Source organism: Falco naumanni, chromosome 7, assembly GCF_017639655.2.
Source record: "Falco naumanni isolate bFalNau1 chromosome 7, bFalNau1.pat, whole genome shotgun sequence".
In the NCBI taxonomy this organism is placed as follows: domain Eukaryota; kingdom Metazoa; phylum Chordata; class Aves; order Falconiformes; family Falconidae; genus Falco; species Falco naumanni.
Genome location: NC_054060.1, coordinates 48272729 through 48299975, shown reverse-complemented (window position 1 = coordinate 48299975; position 27247 = coordinate 48272729). Strand labels below are relative to the sequence as shown.

Below are 27247 nucleotides of genomic sequence, written 5' to 3'. Positions count from 1 at the left end.
GGCATGAATACAGATATGCATGGTAGAATTAAATTTATTTTGCAATATTGTATATAGATTTTTTTCTCCGCCTGATCTGCAGAGTCTCCCTTTGCAAAATGAAAAAGCAGAACCCTGAAAAGCAAGTGCTGTTCCCAAATTCTTCACAATCAAGGTCATATCCAGACACCCACAGAGCTTTGAAGTCCTCTATAAACAGGCTTAAGGAAGGAAATTTTATATAATATTGCTCAAAACATTCGTTAAGTGTTTTGCTTTGGGCAAAACAATAAGTTAGACATACCTGGCTGATAGAGGGTTTTTGTGTCTTCCGAAATCTTTCTATGTAATTGGGATTCGAATGTGAGCACTTTGAGGAATCTTCTCTGACAGCACTGGGGGCTTGTGGCATGGAGAGACAGCCTGATGGAGGGGAATCTATCTGCGTAATTTGCAGATGTGCTTCTGAGTCTACTGTGGCTAACCGGCTGTGAAATGTTGTTTCCCCCCTACCCCCAGCCTTAGATGGCACAACAAGAAACCTGCCAGTCTCCAGAAGCTTTAACTCTTTGTAGTAGAACCAGACCAGAGTGACAGTAGATTCCTGTTAGTTTGATTGTAAATGTCTGTAGAATATGCTCCTTTATTTTTTTTACACTGCTAAACCTGCCAACCTCATGAACATTTTTTGGAATTTTTCAGTGTTATTGTAACAGAAAAATGTCATCTAGAGTAATTTTTGGGTTAAAATTAAAAGTAATTTTAATAGCTAGTAAAAGGAAACAGCTACTGCTGATTGGTGTACTACTGCTTTTCCCAGGAATGCTCTGCTGCAAGTAGGTAGTGACATTGAAACAGAGCAAAGGAAATGACAAATGTGTGCAACCCAGTGAGTGAGGGCTGACTAAAAGTCCAATTCAGAGTCCACTGAAGTAATTAGGAATGTCTTTTTTTCTGCTTCACTGGCCCTCTGATCAGACCTTAAAAGACTAATAAAACTTTGCACCCTTTTGTGGCATTTTTCATCAGTTTCACAGTGCTTTTCTCCAACAAAGAAATAATTAGACTCTGGGAAGTCCTATGGGAACATATCCTTTCAACTGCTAGCAGTGCTAAGGCACAGAGGATGAGCCACTTGCATAACATAGCACAGCAAATAAACATAAGAACCTGGGAAACAGTTCACTCTTTGTGGCTCCCTGCTTTTGTTTTGCCGGCCCTACCTTCACTCGCTCCTGAGTTACAGTATCTGCAGCGCAGTATTTCAGAAATAGCTTGTCTCCCATTTGGAACTGCTGTGAGAATAGAAAGAGCTTGAAATGGAATTTGATCAGTACAGCAAAGCAAACATACCAAATGTTTGCAAAAACTGTCTTGAGACTTAGAGTAGCTGTAATGCAGATAGGATGTGGTGATGTTTCTCATCTGAAGTACAGCAGCTCTAAGGCACTGGGCCCAGTAGTGTCTATATGGCATATTCTCAACTGAAACGAAGGTAAAAGTAGACTCTACTACAGAATTCAATGCTGAAGAACTGATCTTATCCCAAATGTAAGGGCATTCAGATCACATTTATTTCTATTTTCGGTAGCGTCTAGATACTTGACAGCTTCTTACCCAAGTGCTTGACACAGGCTGACCCTTGTTTGGTTCTGTGATCAAAGATCTACAAAAGCTTAAGAGAAAAATCCAGCCCCCTCCCCGGATCTGTCTCATTTAATATTTTATATTCATTTTATTCTCCTTCTGCCACGTGACATGCCTTATTTTTAGAAATTATTTTCCCAATTATTGTGGCTGAGAAGATGGAAAAATTAAAGTTTGTTGACAACAGCATGTCAGTGTTGGATGAAGATATGGTCTGTCCAAGCTGGTATTCTGTAACTGTCAGTGACAAACTGCTTTGGAGGCACTGCAGGAAGTAGCTTCAGAATAATGTATCTACAGGGCAGGAAAATAATCTTCAGAACTGTCCGGGTCATAGCAAGAGCATCTAGGATTTGCATCCTGAATTTATTTGGCAGAGAACCCATGCAAAAATGAATAAATGGACTTTACCTTTGTAATTGCTATTCTTGACATAGGTAGTATGTTTTCAGCAGATTGCTCACTGTTATGGAAATGTTTTGTTTCACTTGATTTTTTTCTTTTGCAATAAATTACTTAAAATAATATGTGGTTTATATCTTCTTAATCCCAAATCATTCCAAATGGCATTGAGAAATTTCCAGGCTTTTCAGCATATTTTCTGCCAGTAAAACACAATCATCTCTGAGCTGGTATGTAGCTGTCTCCTTGTGGGTTGCAGTGATGGACTCCAGCTCAGCAGGGAGAGGGAGGGCCACCTTACTCGTTTGTGTAGGGTTAGCCAGCCAGAATGCAAATATCCTGGATATTTAGCCAGGACTCACAGGCTGAAACCTATGGAAAGATGGCACAGGGAGTCTAGCATTTACAGTCTTCAATTTTCTGTCTCATCTAAAACCATCAGTAAACAGTATTTAATGTGAGGGACAGGGCTTTATTTGGAGGCTTCATCTAAAATAGCTGATTGAATCCAGGTGTGCTTTGACTGTCGAATCTAGGATGATCACATTCCAGCGAACAGTAGCTACCGAGTTTTGGAGGGGTGCTTGGTGCACAGGGAATGTTACCTTTGCTGTAGGCCTCCAGGTGGTCTTTAAAGGGAGCAGTGCTCTTGAAGGCATTAGAAATTCATTAAAAAACCCTTCTGATCATGTACGAGACTGACATAATAGCACTGAAATCAAACAGGATCAATGTGCTTGCTTGCAATTAAAGCCCTTAGATATGTCCTTTAAAAGCTCACAGGTGCTGGGCATGAGAGGCATGTGTTTTTGACCATCCTGAAGGTCGCCTCTGAAGCTTAGTATTATGCAAGCAGATGCAGTTCCCATTCACACAAATTGCTGATGCATTAAGTGTGTGCCCTTAAGAACTCCTGCTGAAGGCAGTGGCAAACATCCAGCTGATTTAAACAGGATTAGCTGTTGCAGATCACACTGAATTGAGAGATGCTGCAAGGAACCTCATCTCAAAGTTTGTGTCCTTTGTAATTGAAGCTTTTTCTTTTAGTTTGTTCCCATAGTTCAGTTGACCTGCACCTGCTTGTGGCCAGAGCTTGCTGCTGTCGGGTTTACTCCAGGAACGTTGCTTCCCTGCAGGTGATGGGTAGCGGGGAGGAGGAGGGAGAAAAGTAGGGCAGGACAGTAGAGCAGGGAGGGCTTTCTTTTGCAACTGTAGCTTTACAGATATCTAGACAAGAAGGAAACAGTTGACTGCCTGCAGCCTTCCTGTGCTGCCCCACCAAAAACATTTTATGTCTTTCTCTGGTAGGAGTTCCTGGAATCACTCCTTTCACTTAGTCCACTTTCAAAGTGCTGTCCTGGGATGTTGGTTAATGGATAGTGACCACAGTCCATAGCTAACAGACATTTATTGAGGACAGGCTTGAGTTCCAGCTGTGCATGCTGTTTTGCACCATGGGGGCTGATGATCTGCACCCCTCTAGCGGTAGTGCGGGTATGACTTCCTTGGTAACATCTGCTTTTCTAGTGTGGAGGAAGCACAGCTTTCTGGGCCACTTGTGACTGATGTTTCTGGTGAGGCTGTGCTTTCATGGTTGCATTAACAGCTATGACAGGCTGCCAGAAGGGGCAATCCTGCATGCTTCCCTTGCTCCCACTGCACGTTCCCACTGTCCGGTTGTGCAGGCACTCATGATTTAATGCCTGCAAGGCAGATCAGAAAACATGTATTTAAACAGAAAATAGGTATTTGCTGACTTTATTTTCAGGTTTTATATCAGTATTTTATTTTGTCTGGCCAAGAGATAGGCTGGAAAGAAAAGCAAAGGGGTGAAGAGGGAGAGTGGGTGTTGGTGGCATTTTTGGAAGCAGCCAGCATTTAGGTTTAAATTGATTCTGACTGTAGTCATCTGATACAGGCTTATTCCTTTTGCAAAGGTGTTACCTCATTCTTTATTGCTGTAATAATACTGTAGCAAATCCATACTCCTCTAGAGTCTCCTTGAGTCTGTAAACGGTAGTAAGCAAGGAGTGGAAATCAAGATACTTTTCCTCCAAAAGTACTAATCCCTGCTCTTCAGATTGAGTTTACTTTAGTTGCTAACAATACAGGATCTAGGTTACTCATTTTGTGTGTAATTAAATCAGCTTCCTTTAGCAAGCTTTACACAAACATATATATTACATGGTGTGACTTCTACAGTACTGGTGTCTAGAGGGAAGATTGGGATGTTACCTTTTTTTTTGTAAGAGACAGCATGTGTTACATAGCTCCTGGAACAGGTTTGAGAGGAGTCTCTAATGTCCTGAATCACAGTGTGCTTTCGCATTGTCCTTAGGAGGCAGGAAACAGCTTTGGTTCCGTACTTGATCCCTTGACAGCTTACCACACACTTCAGACTTGCATATATGCCTGTAGTATTGCCTAACTACATGAGTGGTCAACACGCAGAGATAATTTCTGTATTGCCTTTACCAGCACACCCCATTGCTAGTGACAGCTTTTATGCTGCCGAACTAGCCAGGCCAAGAGAGTCCCCAGAATCAAGGTCTTTAGTGCAGACTGACATGTAAAACCTTTATTGATGCTCAAGTTCAGTATTGTGGGTTGTTAAGAGAGTAGCATTGCTTTTATGAGAAGGTAGTTAGATCTGAAGTATCAAAGATTCCTTTGAAAAAAGTTAGTTGTCACAGGTGCAGTTACTGTGCTTGTTCTATAGGGAAAAAAGATTAGGCATTGTCCAGTGGTAACAGAGTATAAGATGTAAAAATAATGTATTTGTGTTGTGATTTTAGCAGACATAGGTTATAAAATCTCTCAAACAGGTGTAATAATGATGTTTACCATTAACCTATGAGTGATCTATAAATAAAAATTTCTGATTATCCTTTTTTTTTTTCATTAAGAATGACTTTTGGGAGAGCAAAGTGGTGTGGTGTGGAAAAGTCATGGTGTGGAAACCTGACTTTAACTTATGCCAGAAATGCTAGTGAAGTTGTTTTTTTCTTTTCCCCAGAAAAAATTGTGTAAAGTTTTTGTGAGTTTGTAGTGGGTGAACTTATTGCTCTTTCCATTTAAAAATTCAGAATCTTGTTTTTTTTCATTGTCTGTATTATATTTAGAAGAAACTTAATAAAGCACTCAAAAATGCAGCATAAAACAGGAAGCCTATATTCTACCACATTTTTTATTGTTTAGTAGAACTAATAACTGCATAATTGAAATCATGCTAATACTCACTTGACCTGCCTCTGTGATTGAATGCAGAGATTTCTGGTTTGACTTAAACAGCTGGGAAGAAGACTGCATTTTGAGAAATAAAATTGATTTTGCACAATCTACTGATGATCAGCAAAACTTAATGAATGATTGCCTCAAGAAACCTCATTACACTAATTTGGATGGATAAGCAGGAGTGAAATGCCAAAAGAAGAAACTGTAGTTGCTGCTTGGATGCATCACTTTCTCATTTTTGATTCTAAAACTATCCAGAGCCAGTGTGGGGAAAGGATCAGATATTCTTGACTTACTTTCCTTGAAACCTCCAAGTTAGTTTGATGCCTTTTGGGAAAAAGAAGATAAGTTTTTTATTTCTGTAGTAGTTACCCACTAGCAGAACAATGCAGTCATTTCATTTGTAGATGTGTGATTGTAGCCAGTTCATAAATTTTGGGTGATTCCAATCCATTATTGTACATTATTTTTTCTTTTTCATGGCAGTTCAAAGGAGTCATTGCCTTGAGGCTGTGAATTGGATGATTGCTGAAGCCTTTCACCTATGTAGAATCTACTGGTTAGCTCCTTAGCAAAGGTGAGATTCTTCTGGTCAGCCTGTTTTCAGCTGTTCACATCACAAAATTTCTCTGCAGCTGATGCAGTATGGTGTTCATTTACAATAGACTTATGAATAAAGTAGGTGGGAAGCAGCAGAAAACCAAAGTGGAATGAAAATGAAAAATACAAAAACCTTGACAGGTTGAGGTAAGTTTCTGAACACCTCTATTGTACCATTGACCATAACCATATATGTTCAGTTTCAGGTGTAGTAGGTGTTATCCAGATACCATCCTCTGTGCTTGCTTTCATTTGGGGTGATGCAATAGCATCCTGCAGCTCTTCAAAATAATTGGAAACAGGGAGCGACAGGTAGTTCTAGCTGCCAGTCTCTCCTCTCTATTTTTTGAGTGAATGGCTGTTCTTCTGACAGAACCTAGGCTTTTAGTAGGACCTAGCTGTTTTTTCCTCTCCACGAGGAGATGATTCTGTAGATGTAAGTAACAGCTGTGTAAGGGAAGGTTAGGTCTGTGTTGAACTGTCACCTCTGTAGTCCAGTTAGCATTTTATTTCTTGCTTTAGATTTTTGAAGCAAAACTGTGAAGTTCTTATAAAGAGCAGTGGAGGATGGATGCCAAAATGGCAAATAGGATTTTCTCCCCTCTTTTCCAATTTTGGATTTATTAAAATATGAATAATTTAGTGAACTCATGTTCCAAAATATATTCTTTGGTTTTCCATTGAGAAGAAATAATAAGGAAATGTAGCATATGAATTACAATTTATTATATTTTCTTAACCCAAGATGAATACCTTTGACATAGTTAGTAGGAGATCTCCTATACTAATGCCTGTAATAACTATATTTGCTATGGGAGAGTACTCTGGATTTACTGCTTTGACTTGGGTAAAAATTTGATCCATTTTCTGGTGAAAAAAAAGCCGTTAGTCTTGAGAAAGTAGTCTTTTCCCATGCTTGGAATATCCAGGGAATTTTCTATGCTATATATTTTAAAAATAATACTTCAGTGTTTTGGTGATGTTTCTCCCAATGCATACATATTGAAGTGCATGCTCGATTAAAATACATAGGCTTACTGAAATATATGTTTAAAACTCTTAGGGATAAATTCTTAATCTCTGTATGTCAGGAGATTTCTGGTATTAAATGTTAGATTATATCCTAACAGCATCCAGTGCTTGCTTTTTCATGAGGCTGATGTTCAGGATTTTGCAATCATTATTTGGCTAAAACTTGGTCAGGCTGAAGTCAGCACTACGTTTCCCAGCTAACTATAATGAGTCAAAACCTGGCGTCGATCCAAAGCCTTGTTGCGCTGTTGCTTCTCTACAGTTTAGGATGTTAAAATCTGAAGTGAAGTTTCCCAAGTTCTGTAGGAAGTAGAGGCTGTGCAGCAGAGTAGAAATGAGCTAAAGTGTTTTAGTAAGGCTTGGTCTGGATGCTTAATCTGCGGCTGATGACTTGGTAGCTGTAGAATATTCACTTAGAAAGCTGCCATTCAGCTTGGTTAGGGATACAACTATTCTCCCAAATTGTTTATTAATTTTCTAGCTTCCTAGAGCATTTTAGAGTAAAGGAATCTAAGCTTTACTGCCAGCCCTTCTCTGATTTGTTTGTAAGTCATTTAAACTCTTGGTGACTCAGTTTTTTGATCTGTTACTTGGAATAATGTTAGTTTGCTCTTCTTCATGGGACTATTGTGAAGTTTATTTCATTAGTGTTTATAAAGGACTTGGAGATCCTTGACGCCAGATGCCAAAGAAAAACAAAAGGTAGTTATTACCATTTTCTTGATTAAATATATGCATTTTTTTCTTTGACTCTAGCCTTAAAAATCACTGCAGTCTTCCATAGAATGAAATTTACCTCAATTAATGGCTGTAATAACTGAACAGTAATGATGAGTAGAAAGCATTGCTTCCTTCTGAAACCACTGTAATTTGCATAAGCCACTCTGAGAGTCTGGTAAATCATATTTTGCTTGGCCAGTCCACAGGGAGATTAATACTGTTTTGTTTTTCGTAAAACATTAGAAAACTTAAAACTTTAGGTCATGTGGGTGTGCATGTGTTTTTATATCTTCAGAACATTAGTCTTATTTACAAGCTGGTAATCCAACAAAATTAGAGTTTTACGTTAGAAATCATGCTTTATTTTCCTGCTGGGCTCTGAACAATTTTTGTTCGATCTTATTTAACTTTAAAATCAGGTTGCCAGCCTTTGCTTAGTGTAATTGATTTGAAGTTTTGCTGAAGAATTAAGCTTTCATTCCCAAAAGCCGTTTCTTCATGCTGTGGTAAATCAAGAGAAGCAGCACAGGAGCACATGAAAATCAAGCACTTAGTGTATAAGGCATTCTTGCATCTTTATCACATTTATGTATGTAAACTGATCATTTACACTTTTTAGTTAAGTTGCCACTGTGTGAGACAATGTGTCAGTTATGTGTGTCCACACTCTCAGGGGTGTTTTTCTGCTTCTAGTAGTCTGGTCCTATGTATATTAAAAATCAGTAACATTATTAACTGTTTGGCATCACACAGCTGTTAAAGTGCCATTTACACAGCTTTTATAAGTGAGAGGCAAAGTTAAGTTCAGCATACTTCACTGAGAGATTTTTCAGGGCCATTACTTCCCTCAGAGTCTGGTGAAGTGATGAAGATGGGCTGGAAGGGTATTGCTGTGTGACTGAAGAGTGGAGATTTCAAGTCCAGAAAAGCCTCTGTTGGGTTTCTTCAGCTCTCAGCACTCTCACCCTTCTCAAGGTGTGGTCCCCGTTTTCCTATGTAGCTGCCCAGTTTCATCATACCTTCCCCAGCCTGTGTGTTGTCTCAGCATACACACAGATGTCATCATGATTTAAACATGCTGTCCAAAATCTGAGTTTAGGGGATTTGATGGTACAGTGAGCAGTGTACCTGCAGAATGATGGATTCAGTCCGAATTTTGAATGTACAGGTGTCCCAGATGTTAAATCCAATACGCTAGTGAGTGGTGTCACTTTCTGAAAAGAAGGCAGGGGTTGTAAGACTGAACAACTTAAAATGAGGGGGAATGAACACCAGCAAGAGAGTTGGACACTTCTGTGGCCCATATTACCTGAGGACATAAATTTCAGGCATAGATGATCACAGTCTCTCCATTTGCACTTAAGATTACTATGTCCACTTGAATTTTGGGGGAATTGTTGTCAGAAGTCCCACTGGCAAGATCAGAATTTCACAAGGAGGGAAGAAAAATTTGATGTTCCGGTGTTAATCTATGTGAATTAGTGACTCCTCAGTTAATTTTTCTACAGTTTTCTACCTGCAGATACATGCGGCTCATTCTATTGCAGAAGCAGCCTACTAAAGCAGATACACCCGTTCGACTGTCAAGGTGTGGATCATGGGAGAACAACTGTTAAACAACAGCATCCTTGATCAATTTATTAATAGCCATGAGCAGTCGTATGAAGAATTTCTAAATACATTTACTTATCTTTTGAAAGGTACGTAACTTCCCACATCTCTCATTAGAAATTGCAGCCAGAAAGGAAGGTAAAAAGAGAAGCAGTAGTATTTAGTGTCGTTCTGCTACTCACTTGCTTTTTAACCTTAGGCAAATCATTCTGATGCTTTTTTTTCTCCTATCAGCAGTGGGATCCCTAAGGACAACTTTCCTTATCTTGCTCCACAGACTGCTAAGGTTGTTCTCTACAGGTGGTTAACCACTTTGTGCTCGCTTTAGGGAGGTGAGGGAGCGTGCACTATTTGGAAGGGTAGGCTTTTCCTAAGTATGGCCTGCATTGTTTTGCTGAAGTTTCCATAAAAGAAGTGCCTAAGTACTTAATAGTACAAGATAGCCTAAGATTAGAGGTGTGCAATTTGGATACTTACACAGGTTTACTAACGCTAGCTTGCTGTGCTGTGCTGTTGTGTGTGCCAAGCCAACAGATAACTTGGATGAAGGCACATCAGGACGTCAGATTAGGATGATTAGGCTGAAAAAGTCTCATGCTTTGCAGATGAAACAAAAGGTGGGGCTTAACCTTGATCTAAGTGTTGCTCAATTGCAGGTGGTTCAGATCTGAATCCAAATTCTGCAGCTCAGGTTCATTTCATTTGGCCATGTTAAGTCAGATGCCATAAAAATAAATGCGAGCTACATGTTACTCGCTTACAATTCTCTTTACCTCAGCTTTGCACTAAAAATGATGTCCTCATAATATTGGAGAAGCACTGTATTTTTCAACTACAGCATGTGGCATGCTCCATTGATTGGCACTCAGAAGTCTGTCCTGTCCTTGTCCTTCAGGCAGAACTAAGTGTCAGTCAGGCACGGAGCAGAAAACCAGTGGGGGAGTCGAAACTGCCATAGAAATAATCTTGTGGCAACCTTCTTTCTCTCCTTCCAGTAAAATATAGAAGAGAAAGGAGACACTGGGGGATGAGATAAGAGGATTGAAAATTAGGCTCTGGTCTTCTTTATGTATGATTGATACACTGGGGATAGCTCCTATCTTAGAAGCACGCAGCATATCATGATGATACTTGCAAAAAGCCTCAGCATGTACTTCAGTGACTTTCATTGTCACTATAGCATCTGCCACTAAAACTGTATAAAATGTAGAGCTTTAGCTGAATCAAATTCTTAGAAATGCTGTTTCCTATGCTGATATAAACAAAACTGCTCAGCTTGTTTTCATCCCACCTTTATTTTCCTTTAAAAATACCCAGAGGTGCTGGTTTGCATTCTAAGCTAGTGAGCTGCAAAAATTCCGTGTAAAGCACAAGGCATGTTATGATCAGAACAGTGCAAAATACTTTTTAAAATATCACGTTCTTAGTTTCTTAATTTTGCATTTGAGAAAATGTCATTTGGCTTCAAATTTTTAGTTTTAATTAAAACTTTATTTTTTTTTTTTAAAAGCAACTGTGACAGTAAGATTGCTAGTAAGATAGGCTTCAGAAATTTTCACTTATTATGTATGAGTTCAGATATTTACTGTGGGGATATATTTGTGGTTACTGTCAAGCAAAATCTGACAATTTTCAGATTACATTTCCGAATTTGGCCTGACAATGGTGGTGATCCATACACTAAATCTTTGTACAGTGAGAATTAATGTCAGAATTTGCAGTCCTGCTTAATAACCAAGCCCAGACAGTTGTGTGTGTAAATATATAGGAGCGCTTTAAAAATTCCTTGAAAAACATCACCATCTGCTAGATTTGGATTGTCATAACATCAGAAACAGAAGACACACATAGAAGTAATTGGATCCCACTGATTTCACAGGGTACCATATATATATAAGGTGATTTTCACTTTTGCATGAATGTGTACTAGCTTTGTAGTTGGCATCGCAAGGATTTTTTCACCAGGAGTTTCTACATTATTCTTGAAAGCATCTCATAAGAAACTAATTTCTTAACTAATGTTGAATTTTTATTCGTTAGTTACATTTCCACACAGTGAAACTTAAAAGAGTATACTTTGAGTACAAAGACCCAAGCATCCTTGACTGTTATGGCCTACCTAAACAGAACTCTTTGAGGCTATAAATGTCAGCGTGGAGTAACCTCCTGTGAGCACATTAGGGTCTTCTGCTGACAGAATAGTTCCATTCTTGTAAATATGGGAAACAGTTTTAATAAATTCTTGCATTCCTGACTTTCAATGGCTTTTAAAAAATTGCTAGTATTCTAAACAAGAAAATCACAGTTTTATACTGTTGTCTTTTTGTATCTGAATGAGGGACAGAATGAGAGTTCATAGATTGACAAGTAAATCCTATAGTAAGGCTTTTACCTCACTTTTACCAGAGCTGGTGGGACATGGATAAACATACTTAAATGTCATTTTAAAACTCTGAGCTCAGCAGTTGCCACATATATACTCCAACAGAACATGACCTATGTATTTAAAATAGATAACATTTAAAAAGTGTGGGAGCACTCCCTCCATAATTGGATTTTTTTTTTAACCCTTTTTATCAATCCTGTAATGGATGGACACTTGAGGGGTGGTTTGAGATTCTAGTAAGTCTCTTACTTTTCCTACTTAGAACATCCACAGTGTATTTTTTGTCAAAAGGATAATATTAACAAGACAAATAGATAGGTGAAAAGACTGGTGAACCGATGGGAATATGATTTTGTAATTAGAGCACAGGTGCAGAAAGGTGAATTTTTTTATGCTTGTTGTAAAGCTGTGCAGAAGTTTTCAGCACCTGGTAAAAAATGACAACCTCTTGTGCAAATCCAAAGCAAAAATAGTGGTAAGAGAAATAATTGTATTAGGCATTTATTTTAATACATTAGTTTGTGCTGCTCTTAGAATCACTGAACCCTCTTATGCTTATGCCAAGTTACATGTTTAGCTTGTAAATATAAAAGCCAGTCTGATAATAAAACAGCTAACTGGCATTTGCTTTGAGATTGGACAACTCCAGTATGCTTTCTAAGTCCAGAGAAAAATCTTAAGAATTTCTTGACTGTGCAGTTGAAGATGCCGCGGAAGAGTTTGATTTGCAAAGGAGTTGATGACACAGGTTTCTGTGGATCTGGTCAATGAGTCATCTCTTCAGAACTAAACACTTCCTAGAACAACTTTGGACAAAATCTCATGGGAATAGACCCAATCCCCACTTTTTAAAAAATTGCCACACAGGGCAAGAGGTCTTTCAAATCTTAGAAAAGAGTGTTTGAAATCTGGTGGAGAGAACTATGATGTCCAAACTTGGAAGGCAGCATCTGCTGATTTTTCTAAACTCAGAGGTGGACTGGGAAATTCAGTGGAGCATAAAGTTTCTCCTTTGACCTGCTAAAAAAAATACAGAAAAAAAAAATGGTCCAAGCTTCAAATTTTTGATCTAGGTTTTACATTACTCCTCTCCCACTTCTAAAAGTATGGGATCCTGTATCAGTCAGCTGCATAGAAAAATGCCAAACCAAAGTTTAGATTCATATTTTTGCTATGGCCCTGGGCATTTGACTACTGGGATTAAATTCAGTCCATTCCTGCTGTTAGTTTTGCTGTGTTTCATATACCTCACACAGCCTGGCAGTACACTGAAGTCTGAGCGCTTTGATCAGACCAATCTCGAAGCAAATTCAACCTTGGATATATACTTCATAGCCTCAGTGCTGTTGTTTTGATGCTTCTGTGCCGAGCAAGCTGTCAAGCGGAGGAAGTTGGAAGTGGCTGACCAATTCTCTGCTTCCAGGTGGCATGTCCTATTCTGTGTTGTGATCAGATTAATTTAATTCCCCAGTGAAAGCTGAGTGATGTATTTGGTTCATGGTTCGTTTGACGGTAGTTGTCTGCTTCTTTTTTTTTGTTAACCACATTTAGGAAAAACAACCACCTTAAACTTCCTATATAAATGTCAGTGGAGGAACTTTACAAATGTGAGTCTTAACAGCAGAAAGCATAGCAGAAAACTATATAAGAAATGACAGTAAATTCACTTTAATTTTAAAAATGGACCAGTAGGACAATGCTAACCCCAAGAGAAATTTGCAGCCTTCTTCCTATGAGTGGATTTGCCAATAAAAGCAACTAGACAGTTCAATAAAACTAATTAAATTAATCTGTCATCCCCAGGGAACTTAAACAGGGCATGAAATAGGGAAACAGCGTCAATTCAGAGCTTTTTATTGATGTGTTGTGCTGGATCATTGGAAAGAATGGGATAGGAGAAAAAATTTGCAATTTTCTATTGATCATAAATTCACTAGCTATCTCTATGTAACCTCCATTCAATACAGTATAAAATCAAATATCATACAGAGCCCCTAAATGTGGAAAAAACCCAGACATAGGGATGCAAACATCATAGATTATTTCTGAAATAATAATAGCTGATCTATTTTATGGATATTTGTTGTTCTTAGATCCCAGTTGTATTTGCTATGCAAACTATTACATCTACATTTTATAGACAGAAAAAAATTAGGCATGAAGAAGGGAAATGACTCGTGTTTGATTGCATAGTAGCTCATTGGCAGCACCAGATAAGGACAGAGGCACCTGGACTTGTGGAAACTTTGACAGCCCTTGAACAATAGTGCTTCCCTGATAGCAATTTTTTGTTCTTTTCTGTGATACCTTTATTACCAAACGATTTCTAAAGATTGTTTCAGATGGAAAAACAAAAGTATTTTCATTCTGTTGCATAACTTCTATTTTCTAGAATGTAGAAAAGGGGAGTATTAGTAATCTTGCTGTTGATGCATTGATACACCACTGTAGGTGGAATCTGTATTGGCTATGGTTGAGCTCTGTAGTACTGTAAAAAGCGGTTACACAGAATGATCTCTTGCTTTAGCTCCTCACCTTGCCTTGAAAGGTATTGAAGTGTGCTAAATGCAGCTGTTGGCTACGTTTCATGTCATTGCAGTGAGGAAGGCCTCCTTTCCTGATGTGGAAATGACACAAAGCAAATAATGTCAGAGATCAGAACCATATCGTAGCTCAACAGGACAATCAGAAACAGAAATCAATTGACCTCACTTCCAGTTTAGTGCTGAACTCTTTGTAGAATTGTGTGCTTTCAGTGTCCCTTACAAAATCACATAGACATGCCTAATTTCAAGACAGTAGGTATTTGCCTTTAAAAGAAAAATCAGGCCTTTTGAAGATGCCTTAATGTCTTATCTATAATATCCAAAATTAAGCATTTTTAGAACTCTTGGGCTCTCTGACATTTTATTCATTTGGTCCCACCTACTGTAATCTTTTTATAATATTATTTGTTAGGAAAGGAATACTTTGTATGGAGGTGCCAGATGCTTTTAGTTATGTACAATTCACTTTTTTCTTACAGTGCTTATTTAGTTACGTGCCTAGCTCTGGATTCTTCTAGAATGCATACACAGGAGGTTTCCAAAATCAATTCTGTCCTGCTTTATTAGTATATCACTTGCTCTTTTAAAAGTGCTACCAACATGTGTATTTAATGTAGTTTCCTTGTACTGAGGGTGAACTTAAGCACATTTGTGGTTGCTTTGACTGTAAAAAAGAAAATAAACCCAAGTGTTAAAAACACAGTGCTTATTTAAGTAATAAGTTCAAATACATTCTCTTTCTTTTAGCTAAGGTTCAAAGTATGGCTTAATGTAGCCAAGACTTACGAAGAAGTGTGTAGTTCCTGTAGACTGAACTAATATTCTCCCATTAGTTACTATCTAATTTAAAGCTCTCCCTGAACTATCCCTCAAACACAACTTCTGAGATGTAACACTTTTTACATCCTGCAAAGGACAGTATAGATTTTCTGAAGCCATAACAAGTAGGCCTACCTTTATCAACTTCTGGAAGAAGTCTCCCAGCTTTTATATCCTGATACGCTCTCAAATTATAATTGCAAAATACTATCAGTTGTACAGCCTGTGCCTTTATGAAGCTGTTTTTTGCCCCCACTGCAAAACCACTATTGTTGGAATTAGAAATCTGATCTAGGATGGTGGCATTGCTTGGTAGTGATAGATATCACTTGAGTGCTGGTAGATATTACGAGGTGTAGCTCTCATAACAGGACTGTGCTGGTTAATATCAGCTGAGGATCTGCTCTAAGATTTCTGTCATGTCATTTTTTAAAGATAATTTTTCATCATCATCTGTTGGAAGAAGCAGGATTTTGCTCATGCAGGCTGCTGAAATGGTCAAGTGTACATTTACCTTGTTATTTAACTGACTGCATTATAGTACTCAAATGGGGAAGGTATCCAACAACAGCACTGTTGAACTGTGGAAGAGTAATAATTTTTTTTTAATGATTAGCTGGGGTGAATGTGATATAAACAGGAAATATTACCCCTTTTCTAACACTGACACTATGTAAAGCACAACAGAGATACAGATAAATGCCACATAAAACCAGAATATATAGGTTCCATTAAAGGAAAAAGGGTGAGATACTGATACAGTAAAGAACAGTTAAACTTTTGAAAATTAAGAGGTGAGTTAGTTTTGGAGAAGTATTGCTGTACATTAAGCTAAAGCAGGTATGTGAGATTGACTGAAACATACTTGAGAGTAGCAGTCATTTGTCTTTCCCCAGAAGGAGCATATACAAGAAAAGGTCCTTTCCTGTCTGGTTTTCAAACATGCTACAGTAAGGGGAGTATCAAAAAATGCCAGTCAGAAGCAGTAATAGGTACTTAAGAATTTACACTTTTAAATCAGATAGTCCCACTGAAGTTACTTGTCCCAGTCCATGGAATAATGTATTTATCTTAGCTGAGAACATGGTATGGTGAAATTTGCTTAGGAAATTGGCATTACTGAGAAAAGAATCAAACCCATACTACCGATTATAGTAAAAGTTGACCTTTTTTGAAGGAAAAAAAAAAAGGTAAACTACTTTTTGCTGATTATTTGTAATTTAATTGGGGTAAGATCAAAGACGGTAGGGGAAAAGGCTGCCTTGCTGAATCTCTGTTCTGGTGAAAAGCGCAATGAATTCCGTAGGCATGAGTGAGTTACATTGGAAAGAGGATTCAGCAGCAAGAATGCCCTTGTTAATTGGAGGTGAAGTACAGAAAGAGAAGACCACAATTTTTGACATATTGGACTTTCAAGAGGTGTTAAAAATATTAATTTGCACACTTAGGCAGATAAGTTGTTTTCTCTGCTGTATAGATTGTTAATTGGACAGAAGAGTTCTGTTTGCTCGGTGCTACTGTGAGTTCAGCGTTGTTGAAATTAGTGAGGGTTTTTATTGAGTAAGATTAGAATGGGACTCTAGGAATTCAGATATCTAGGGGACAGGCAATTCAGATGCTGTGGGTTGGCAGATATGGTATGGTATATGTAGAACATCCACTGCCTTTTTGAGTGGCAACAGGAGGCTAGGCAGGATGCCCTAAGACTCTTAAAACAGCATGATGAAGTTTAGGGGCCTGAATTATGCCTGGATTGCTTTTACTTACAGACAGGCGTATAGGACCCTGACACTGAAATCCCCCAGCTATGGCTGTATGGGATACTTGGGCTTTTTGTCATGAAAAGGTGGACAAACTGCATTGATTTACAGAGATTTATTCGTTTAAACACATGGAAGCAGGAAGATAGCTTGAGAATGTTAATCAGAGAAGGTTTTGTAGGCTAAGTAACTTCAAAACACTACGTTCTGTTCTCAGCTGGGCAATATACAAGCAGAAGGAGACTGCAAGTTTTGATTGAGGTTACTGCAGAAAATCTGGGAGCTGGTTTGATTGAATTATCAAAAAGAAATGAAGGCTTTAAAAATTACCTTCTCAACAGATTTGCTTTTTGGCCTTCAAATTTTTTTTCCCCTGTTACAGCTTGGCATTTAGGGTAAATGCAGCACCATACAATGGTTTACATGTTTGCAAATATGTAAATACAGGTACTCTACAGTCTGTTACTGATATTTTATGGAAACATTTCAGTGACAGGGTTTGGTCTTGTTTTAAAGTGTGGCTGTTGTGATGATGTGTTTGAAGAATGGAGATAGTGAATGAACATGAAATTCGTACTCATGACCTCTGTACAAGGCGGTTATTGTGCTACTATGAGTAAAATTACTTTCTGTTCAAGAGTCCTGCACAAAGTCACTGTATTATTTGAGTCCCAGGTTTTCCATCAAAACATAACTTGGAAGTGATTTAAGGGATTCACAGGCCTTCTGCTGGCCCTCAGTCCAGCGTTCTGAGGACGAAGAAGTACATTGGAACTTATAATAGTAGCTTTGCTGTGTTTTTTCTTTTGTTGTTTTTTTGGTTTTTTTTAATAGTTAAAGGGGCCCCTTTCTCATTTTTGTTTTTGGAATGAATTCATTCAGTTGAAAAAAGGTGGGAAATACCTGGTAGTTGGTATTGTTTTGTCCAGTGTATTATCCCACGCCAGGTTTTCTACAGTATGTTACTGATTGCTGTGTCTGGTCTGACTTTGAAATGTTTCACACCATGAGACTTTTGTCATTCTTCTGGGGCTACTATTTCGTTTTAACAGATTTCTCTGACAGGAAGTTTTTCCTGATAATCCTGGTAGCTCTCCTCTCTGGCTTTGTGATAAGTGATTCCATTATTCTTTGAAATATACAGGTTGATCGGTGGACATTTCCAAAAGATTCCCTTCCAAACTGGAAGACAAAGATAATTTTAAGCAATAGATAGTGAGAGAGAGAAAAAAAAATTATCAAGGTGGATATACTTTCTGATAGAAATATGTTTCTGAAGTCTGCAACATACTTTTCAGTGACACACAATTATGATAGATACTACTCTTGAGAGACTCAGATTTACTTCTCTAGAGACCTAAGCTGGCTTGTTATTTCATTGTTAAGGTACAGACAATGGAATTTCTAAAAAGTTAGACTGAAAAACTGTCTGCAGAGTGAATATGTGAATCTTTCCATCATTTCAACTTCTGCTACTTTTTGTTGTGTTTGTACCCCTTATTTTGGACTTTGGTCACATATTGTAATGGCCAGTGTTGTATGTCTGAGTCTTGGCAGGTTGAGAACTGTGACTGTGAATAATGAGTCAATTATCACTTAGTCGGGGGAAGGCAGAGCTATCCTCTTAGAAGCATATAGTAGCTTGAGTTGGAAGGAACCCATAAGGGTCATCGAGTCCAACTCCCTGCTCCTCACAGGACTACCTAAAACAGTATGTGGCAGATGATCATCTGTCATCCCAGGAAAGAAGAGTTCCGTTTTTTGCAGTCTTGCTGGCTTGAATGTGAGCCTTCCTCCTTCCTCATCTCTTTCAAAAGCAAGGACATAAATGGTTGAAATTCAGAACACTGTCAAAGGAATACAGCTGTGATATTTCTCTGCAGATTGTAGTTTCTTTAAATTTAGAACAATTTATGTGTGTTGTTTTTAATATTTTTTAAGATCATGACTGCTGCTGCTTCAAGAGAGCCAGTTATGTGATGCATGCATTGAGAAACTATAGGTGTCAGTAATTATTTTGGACATCTGAAGGTGTATTTTACTGGCCTTGAGGGACTGTGCTTGAAGAGAGAAATGTAATGTTTGATTCACCTCCCTCCCTCCAATTATGTGGCATAGCCTCATTATGCACCTGGTTGCATAGCTGATACTCTGTCTGCAGCATGCATTTCACAGCTGCTTTAGGTTGCTTAGACTTTTTTCTTTTCCTTCTGAATTTTTCACTAGTCATGAATATAGTATCACATTGCAGTTGTGAATGTTTCATCAAGTGTAATGTTTAGGATTCTATAACCAGTAACTCTGCAATGGTCTTAACCAGGAAAAATTTTCTGACAGAAGTTTATGACTGATCTCTTAGGAGATGGGATAGTGCTTCTTGCTGTAGACTGGGCTTGGTGAATGACACATAAATACTATGAATGGCCTTGATTTCTTATTAGCTCATTTAATCTATCTAGCTTTTTAACTGTGACAACAGCTCAGCTGTCCAGAAAATAAATAACCTAATAAAATAGGTACAGTACAGTTTGTATGTACTGTTTAATTGTAACTGCCTAACTAGGTGTCATAGGTCTTTTGATGCTAAAAGTGATATTGTTTTGTTTGGAGAATTCAGAACCTGTATTTTGGAGAAGAATGATCTGGTATGCATCCCAGAAGAATGACCACAGTGGTATCCAAGATAGGCATGGGCTTGCTCACGAATATCATGTTTATTCAGAGCCTATCAGCTGTATGAATTATGTTGCTGATCATTCCAGGTCATGACACCTTTTGTCTCTCTGTTGATCAGGCTGAGAAAAATGTATGGCTTCCAGAAGCTTTTTCTCAGTTCTCAAAAGGCTTCTGATGTGCACAGGGAGGATACTGGGCCCTGAATCCCTGTTGTTACTCTATAGGTCTGTACATGTTTGGCTGAATAATTTCCTAATACGCACATACCCTAAAATACATTAATATCCTTCATGACTTGTCAGTCTTTAGCATAAAACTTGTAAATTCTTAGTATACAACAGGAAGTCCATCCTGTTTTACCACTGCAGTAACAAAAGATTGAAGCTTTTTGAGCTAGTCATCTAGTTCTTCCTAAAAAGTAGGGTGACAGTAAGAATATCTTCAGATAGTAGGTGACAGTTTTGCCTGTCAAGAGTTTAAGAGGGGGTTTCTTGTGCAGTAGTCCTTCATTTCCATGGCTTGAAAAAGTGTGTAGGAAGAAGAGATTGCCCATATGTACTTCTGTTTCCAAATGTTGCTTTAGGAAAGTATTTGCTAAAAAAGCAGGGAGAAGACACATGTATCAAGAGGCCTGGGATTTAGGAATTATTCAGAGGATCCATCTGTGGTCTGAGCATTAAAATGTTTGCTATATCGGTCTTGGTGCAATTTACTTTCTATGATCCTTGACTCTTATGAGTGTGGACTTCAGGTTATGTCCAGACTGCCAGCCCTTTCTATGTGTCATAGTAACTGCAGCACAGAACTGTCCCTGGGGATTAATAACTCTTCGGTGGATGGCTCAATGTAGTAACCCCAAGGGCATCATTAAAACTCTCCACAAGAATTACTTCAATGCTTGTAACGTATAATTATGCTTTAGAAATGCATGACAGCTTTTCTTATTGTCACAACGCAGATTTTTCAAACTAAACCCAAGAAATTCTGTTAAATGAGCATTTATTTTTCATGAAGAACATGTGATGTGAAGTTCATTTGAATTGATTATCCTATAGCTGCTCCATATTTGATAATGGGACTTTTAAAATAAGGAGTCCTGGATTTTTATTTTGGCTATGATTTGCCTATTTTTTGCCGTGTTATAGGAAAAAACCTATTCAACATGGGTCAAAAATCCATACTTCTGTGCACATATTGTCCTGTTCTGTTATCAGCTCCTAGATCCAGTTTGTACTGTTGAGATTTCATTTGATGATCACCTAGCTGTACCCTAATTCTTCTGGCTGCTCTGTGCTCCATGGACCTGGCTGGTAGGACAGTCAGAAGCACTAATAGTTGTCTTAACTTTGCTCTTGTTGTCTGAGGAGTTGTTAAAGGTCTGAAAGATGTCACAAGTTATCATTGAAAGATTCAGTTCTGTTTCTGAATACTTCCCTGTTTTCAGTGAGGGCACAATTGGCCATGTCTGATGTATAAAATAAACATGAGAGAAGTTATTCCAATCTTCTGTCAATCCACTGGCAAAATATTTTTCCAATCCGTCTTTCAAGAGCAAAGGAACCCCCTAAGAGAACAACCCTTCTTGAACATTTGTATGTAATTTTTAATCTCAGGACCTAAAATTCTGGCAATTAAATATCACTGGCATACTTCTGTTTATTAGTCTGATCCCAATAAAAATTTATTTACTCACAAAATTTTCTCACCCAGTCAGATTGCTGATATAGGGAGGAAATCAAATTGGTAATAAGCTAAGTCAAGAGCATACTGTAGTTGTTAAACACTGAAAGCAGCAGTACCTAAAGAAATTAGCTCAAATGAGTTTTATTAACTAAAGATACAGGGGCTAGGTTATAGGACCTGTCAGCACATCTGATCACGTAGTCCTGGACTGGTGGAGATTCTGACTGTGATGCCCTTGGAGATCCAAGAGCTTTGTGGGTGCTGGCCCTGGGCAGATTCGCAGCCACAGTATCAATACCAGTTCTGACAAGAACTACCAAGGCTTACTTCTATACTAGACAACATGGACATTTGCTCTAATGGTTGTGAGGTTCACACATGGGGCACATGTTTGGGCTAATAGTATAAACAGGGTGATACCAAGATACTGAGGTAGAAAATACAAGAACTACTTCAGTTTTGGACCAGATTGTTGCTGTACTATGATCAAAATCAGAGTCCTTCCTTGTGCTTGATAAGAAGGCACAGCATCGGATAGGTATGTGAAGGAATATGTGCACTTGAAGTGCTTAAGACAGCAAGCGATTTTGTGAGCACAGATCCCGCATAAGCATAGTTGCTGAACTTTTAAAACTAGACATGCAAGTGTTGGGAGCGTGTGTTAGTGTGTTAGGGAATGGGTTTTTTTTGTTGTTTTAATTCTAAAACTGTACATCTAAAATAGCTCAACTGAGTGCATGCAGTTGCTATGGGTTTATAGTGTGCCACAAAGAAGAGACTCTCTTCATATGAGCAGGTGTTTTCAGTGCCAGATGAAGGCATGGGCACAAATGTGCCATTTTGTGCAGAATTCAGAGAGCATTTAAACAGTTTTAAAATAAAAACTAAGGTGTAATCTCACTTACTGTCTTGCTTTATTGGAGTATTTTCACCTCTCAGGTTATTTTATCAAATTTTCTGTATATTGCATAGGCTTTTGAGACAATTAATTCTTCAGTATTGAGGAATAGGTGCACTTAAAGTTCAAACTGCATATTCAGTTTTATGATAAAGATTGCAGTGCCTGATGTATTATTCATGTATGTCTATGTATATTCATGTATTTCTATGGAGTACATGGAAATGCTGAGCATGAGAGGAAAAGTGAATGTGTAAAATAAGTCAATATTAGATCTAATGAATTTTGCGGTTTTCTTTTTCTTGGATAGTGCATTATGTTATCTGTTCTCCTTGCAGAGGAAGAAGGGAAGACAATTCAAGGAAGTAAAGTGGACTCCTTAAGAAATACTTTTTCTACTCCTGAATTATCAAATGGAAATAAACAAGATGGCCCACCTGAAAGGAGCAAAGACATTTGTGTGTCTCTTCCACCACAGATGCAAAATGAGAATGGGGTAATGAGTTAACATTTGTCCATGTGGACAAGCACCACATTTAAACAGATGAAAATATTGGGCAGTACACTGTCCAAATGTTAGAGGCTAGTGGTATTTATCCCATCCAAGGCAAATATTTAAAATACTACCTAAGTGTGTAATGCTTACAGAAGCAACTGCAGGGATCACGTTTGGCAGTAGCATTTACTCTGCTGAAGACCTGCCATAATCTGACCGATAAGTAAGGTGCCCTGCAAGGCAAGACCTTTGTAATGCTTTCACTAAAAACTGCAGTCAACAGCAGAGGTTGGCAAAAGGGAAAAAATCTTGAGAGAATGGAAGCCAGTATGCACGTTTATTTTGTTTCTTGGGGATTTTAGCAAGTACTGAGTTCCGTGTTACTGAAGCTAGATTGGTTCAGCTATTTAAAGTAAACAGTAGGAAGGCTGGAGGGATTTTTAATCTTCTGAAACAGAGGAGATTAGGGATTTAATGTATTGGGACAGGAAAACAACAGACATCATGTGGAGAGAGCGAGATGGAAATCTGAATCCATGTGTTAAGAACTTCCACCCTCCTGCCTGAATAACAGATAGCAAAGCTGTGGTCTAGCCTGTACTCAAAAATTTCCTTCATTAAACTTCTTATTAAAAAAGAAGTAGCAGGTCATTTTGTGTAATGCACAGAGCAGCAAACTGAAGTGCCTTCAAATGGCGGGCCTGCCGGGCCTCAGCCAAAGAGCACAAGTTGTCATTTTCCTCCCTGCTACCACGTGCTGTTGAGGTGGAATCAAGCAAGGCTTTTAAAACAATCACATTCTGTCTGTCAATTGTGTAATAATAATGACAAGAATCTTTTTGCCGTTTTTCTCATGAATAATATGGTTGCCTCATTGGGGTAGGTTGCCTTTGGGCCTCTTACTTTAGCCACTTTGAATTGGCTTTCTGCCCCATAAAGCAATGTGCCATTTACATTATCGTTTGTTTAATGGAACATTTTAATACTTTGTTGCTACAGAAAAAAATGTTTCAAGCATAGCTGCACTGTTTTGTCACATTAGCAGTTTAAGAAACAAATACTGTAATAGTAGAATGCATCAGAGAAATGGCTAGTGTAGTAGCAGGAGGAGGCTGTAATGCAGTAAGTTGGCCACTATAACCTTAAACCTGCCCTGAGGAAAGAGGGAAAAAACTGCTATCAAAAACAGTGCTTCTGTTCTAAATGCTGCTTTTTAGACATGTTATGATTATTTGCTACTGTTGTTCCAGTTGGTTCAGTCTGGTTCTGTGTAGGATTTCAGACGATTACCTGGATACATTCTGTTTTCAGGAGCATTGCATTCACTTTTTTAAAAAAAATTAATACACTGTAAAGGATCTGTATGTGTAAATCAGTAGGAGCTTTGATTGTGATTTTGGTTTTATTTCATGCATATAAGTATTTCTGCCTATATATCTACAGACAGTGGTGAACGAGAGTGCGAAAGCTGGTGGCTCTGATGGAAATAATTTCAGTCTGTTGGAAAGAGTGAAGGTGAGGTTTCATTTGATTTTCTTCAGAGTGGGCATTGTGAGTGAAACATGACTGATTTTTGCTTTATTCATTTACAGAGTACTTGCAATTTGTTGATGTATTTGTTTCCCATCTGTGGGAAAGAAAGATGAGAGCATCACCATCCAAATTTTTTCCAAATGTTAATGAGTATGTACTTTTAAAGTGTAAGGGTTATGTAAGTGTTGATGAGAACGGGGTCAAATCATGTTGGAAAAATCATCTAAGTGTATCTCTAATAACTTTGTGGAAACACAGAGTACTACCTAGGGCATACAGTAAATCCTCCATGGTAACACGCTTTGCACATAGGCTGGAAAAGGCCTTTTACTCTCACCCTATTCACCTATTCAGAGGGCTACGTGAAACAAGAAATGTCTTTCCTTGTGGTGTGTTTTAGATAGTTTAGAGCATTTTCAAGGGGTATTAGCCTGAAAAAACAGTAGTGCAGCGTCCCAGATGAAGTACCAAAAATTTAATAATTCTTGGCTTTTTTATTTCCCATTCAGTTTACCATTAGTATCAAAACAGAAGGATCAGGCTCTGCATAGCCCACAGCATTTATTGTCTCTGTGCCATATGCAGTGAGCCTGCAAGAATGCGGAGTAGCATATCATTTAACTTCTTCTATGAGAATATTTTACTTCTCCATTTTGCCACCAAGTTCCTGAAAAAGTTGCCATATACCTTGAGCTTCTTTTCCATCACTGTAGTTGATATGCAGCAATTTTCACAGCAATTCTTTGCTTATATGTAAAAGATTTTCCTTTGAGTTACACATTTCAAAGAAAATTCATATGATTTCTTGGAAAAATGCAGGAGACAATGGTAAAGGTGAAGCAGACAGTGCTTTTTTGTGTTTCTCTGGATTTTATTATAAGGAATGGAATTAATACATTTTAATCTGTTTTCTAAATTGTGTTTTTTATGGCAGGTGGACAAGTACTTACATTTGGAAGATACAGACACAGGTGAAAAGACATGCTGTGGTAGGTTCCCCCACCCATGCCTTCATATTCACTATCGTTGTCGGTCTTTGGATGCAAGTGTATGGGCATTGTTTAAAGAACTGTTTCTCCTCTAAAAAAATGTTCTTCTTCAGTTCTATTGCTAGAAAATTCTCAAATTTCCCAAATTCTCCAAATTACTCATTTCCTCACTCTAAAAGGTAATGAGATAATAAATTATAAGGAATATTTATTATACTGTGTCCTGGTGAGTAGTTATTTTCTTTCAAGATTTTTTCAGAATTGCAGAACACTTCTTGTTAGCAACGTTTCTACATTTTTCTGCACTTTTATTTTGTACTGAAATTATTTTGATTACAAAAGTTTCTCCACAAAGTAACGTGAGTGCTAAGAGAGAGTTTGTTGTGGTTTAACCCCAGCTGGCAACTTAGAACCACACAGCTGCTTGCTTGCTCCCCCTGCCTCACCAGGTGAGGTGAGGAGGAAAAAAGTAAAACTTGAGGGTTGAGATAAGAACAATTTAATAATTGATATAAAATGAAATACAATAAAAATAACAACAACAATTGTAATGAAAAGGAGAGAGGGAGAGAGGAATATAATCCAAAAGGAAAAAGCCCAAAACACAACAGGTGATGCACACACGTGTGTTTTAACACACACGATTGCTCGCTACCAGCCAGTCCCCGAGCAGTGATCACAAAGCCCTGGCCAACTCCCTCCAGTATACAATACTCAGCATGATGTTCTATGGTGTGGAATATCCCTTTGGCTGGTTTGGGTCAGCTGTCCTGGCTGCATCCCCTCCCAGTCTTTTGTGTCCCTCCAGTCTTCTCTCTGGAAGGGCCTAAGAAACTGAAGAGTCCTTGGCTTGGTATAAACATTACCTAGCAACAGCTAAAAACATCAGTGTGTTATCAACATTATTGTCATACTAAATCCAAAATGCAGCATTGTACCAGCTACTGCAAAGAAAATTAACTCTATCCCAGCTGAAACCAGGACAGAGTTCTATAAAGTGGAAATATTTAATGAAAATTTTGTCCCTACCTGTTAAAATGACTTCATCCTGGGCTTTAAATAGGTGAGACTAGTTTTGAATTCACAGTGAAGTTCTTTAAATGATGAGCATTTTGAATTGTGTTGAACTGTTCCATACTCTCCCACCTCTAAAAAGTAAATAGAAACCTAGTGTCTGTATTTGTTTATCATAGGTGCTTGTGTCGTCATTATTACCACTAGAATTGATGACCTTTTAGTGATTAATTTCATTTTCCTCATCTATACCTGTGACTGCACAAAGAAACTAAGCCACAAATTTCAAGGGATTTGTCTAAGGTCACTGAAAGAAGCTGTTACAGAGCAGGACTTTGGTCCTTGGTTCCTTGGTTATTTCCATTTGATTAATCTGTCTAATCTGTTAAAGATTTGATTAGTCTTTCCTTTCTATATGTGCAGAATTCCTGTGAAGTCAGAGGGCTTAGGGACTTCCAGTTGATTAATATTTGGAGCTTGGCTGTTAACTGACAATAAAATAATAAACCAACATAAGTCAGGTTTACAGCAAATATTCTTTCTCCAACCTGGGATTTTCAGGAAGGAGGGAGTAAGGTAGCAGTCCTGTATCAAGCACAGACATCAAAGATTTCTTTTGAGTGCAGTGTTCACGTGTGCCCATTTTTCCCTTTGTAGGACATTGTTCTGTGTTTATGTCTTTTAATATATATTAAAAAAACGTGGGGCTTACCGGTGGAAGCCTAAGCATACATTTCACTTGTACCATAATGAAATGAGAGTTGTCTCTGTCTAGTTCATGGATGTGGTATTAGATATCTCTAGTTCAAAACAGGCCACAAATTGGATGATGAGAAATAAGCTCGACACTAAAATACCAAGCAGGGCTGTGAGGGAAGAAGAGCTCTGCCAGAGCCTGGAGATAGCTTACCACTTTCTGGACCATGCCAGACGTTGCCTCTCTCCAGGCTTTTCAGTCATTTCTCTGCAGTTGTGTGTGTGCAAGTGTAAATGTTAATCACATATGTTTAGAAACCTCTAGTAAAACAGACTGCATTTGAACAAGATAATTACAAAAATGATCATCTGCTTGTACTGTCTGCATAGCACTTTATCCAAGCCACATTGGGAAAACCTTTCAGTTAGTTCTTTTATTGGTGATTATAAAAATAATAAATATAACATTATACCATCACCACTGTAGATTATCAGTGTTCTGACTACTTACTTTTTATGTGACATT

General features: G+C 38.2%; 1 protein-coding gene across 26 annotated transcripts in view; it reads left to right on the top strand.

The window, feature by feature from the left end:
* LOC121090935 (intraflagellar transport associated protein) overlaps positions 1-27247 on the top strand; it is a 65241-nt gene that overhangs the window by 3988 nt on the left and 34006 nt on the right. For 7 of the 26 annotated variants that reach the window (XR_005828780.1, XR_005828781.1, XM_040599827.1 and 4 more), the window contains 5 exons: positions 5749-5839; positions 9123-9314; positions 22332-22489; positions 23933-24004; positions 24957-25011. Coding sequence is in view for 24 of the 26 variants with exons in the window: in XM_040599827.1 (XP_040455761.1) it covers positions 9212-9314; positions 22332-22489; positions 23933-24004; positions 24957-25011 (388 nt within the window). In the remaining 2 variants the exon portion in view is untranslated. Of the gene's footprint in view, positions 1-5748; positions 5840-5927; positions 6010-7529; positions 7597-8447; positions 8590-9122; positions 9315-22303; positions 22490-23932; positions 24005-24956; positions 25012-27247 lie in introns of those variants that run through there. The other 19 variants (XM_040599814.1, XM_040599810.1, XM_040599811.1 and 16 more) reach the window with 19 other exon arrangements.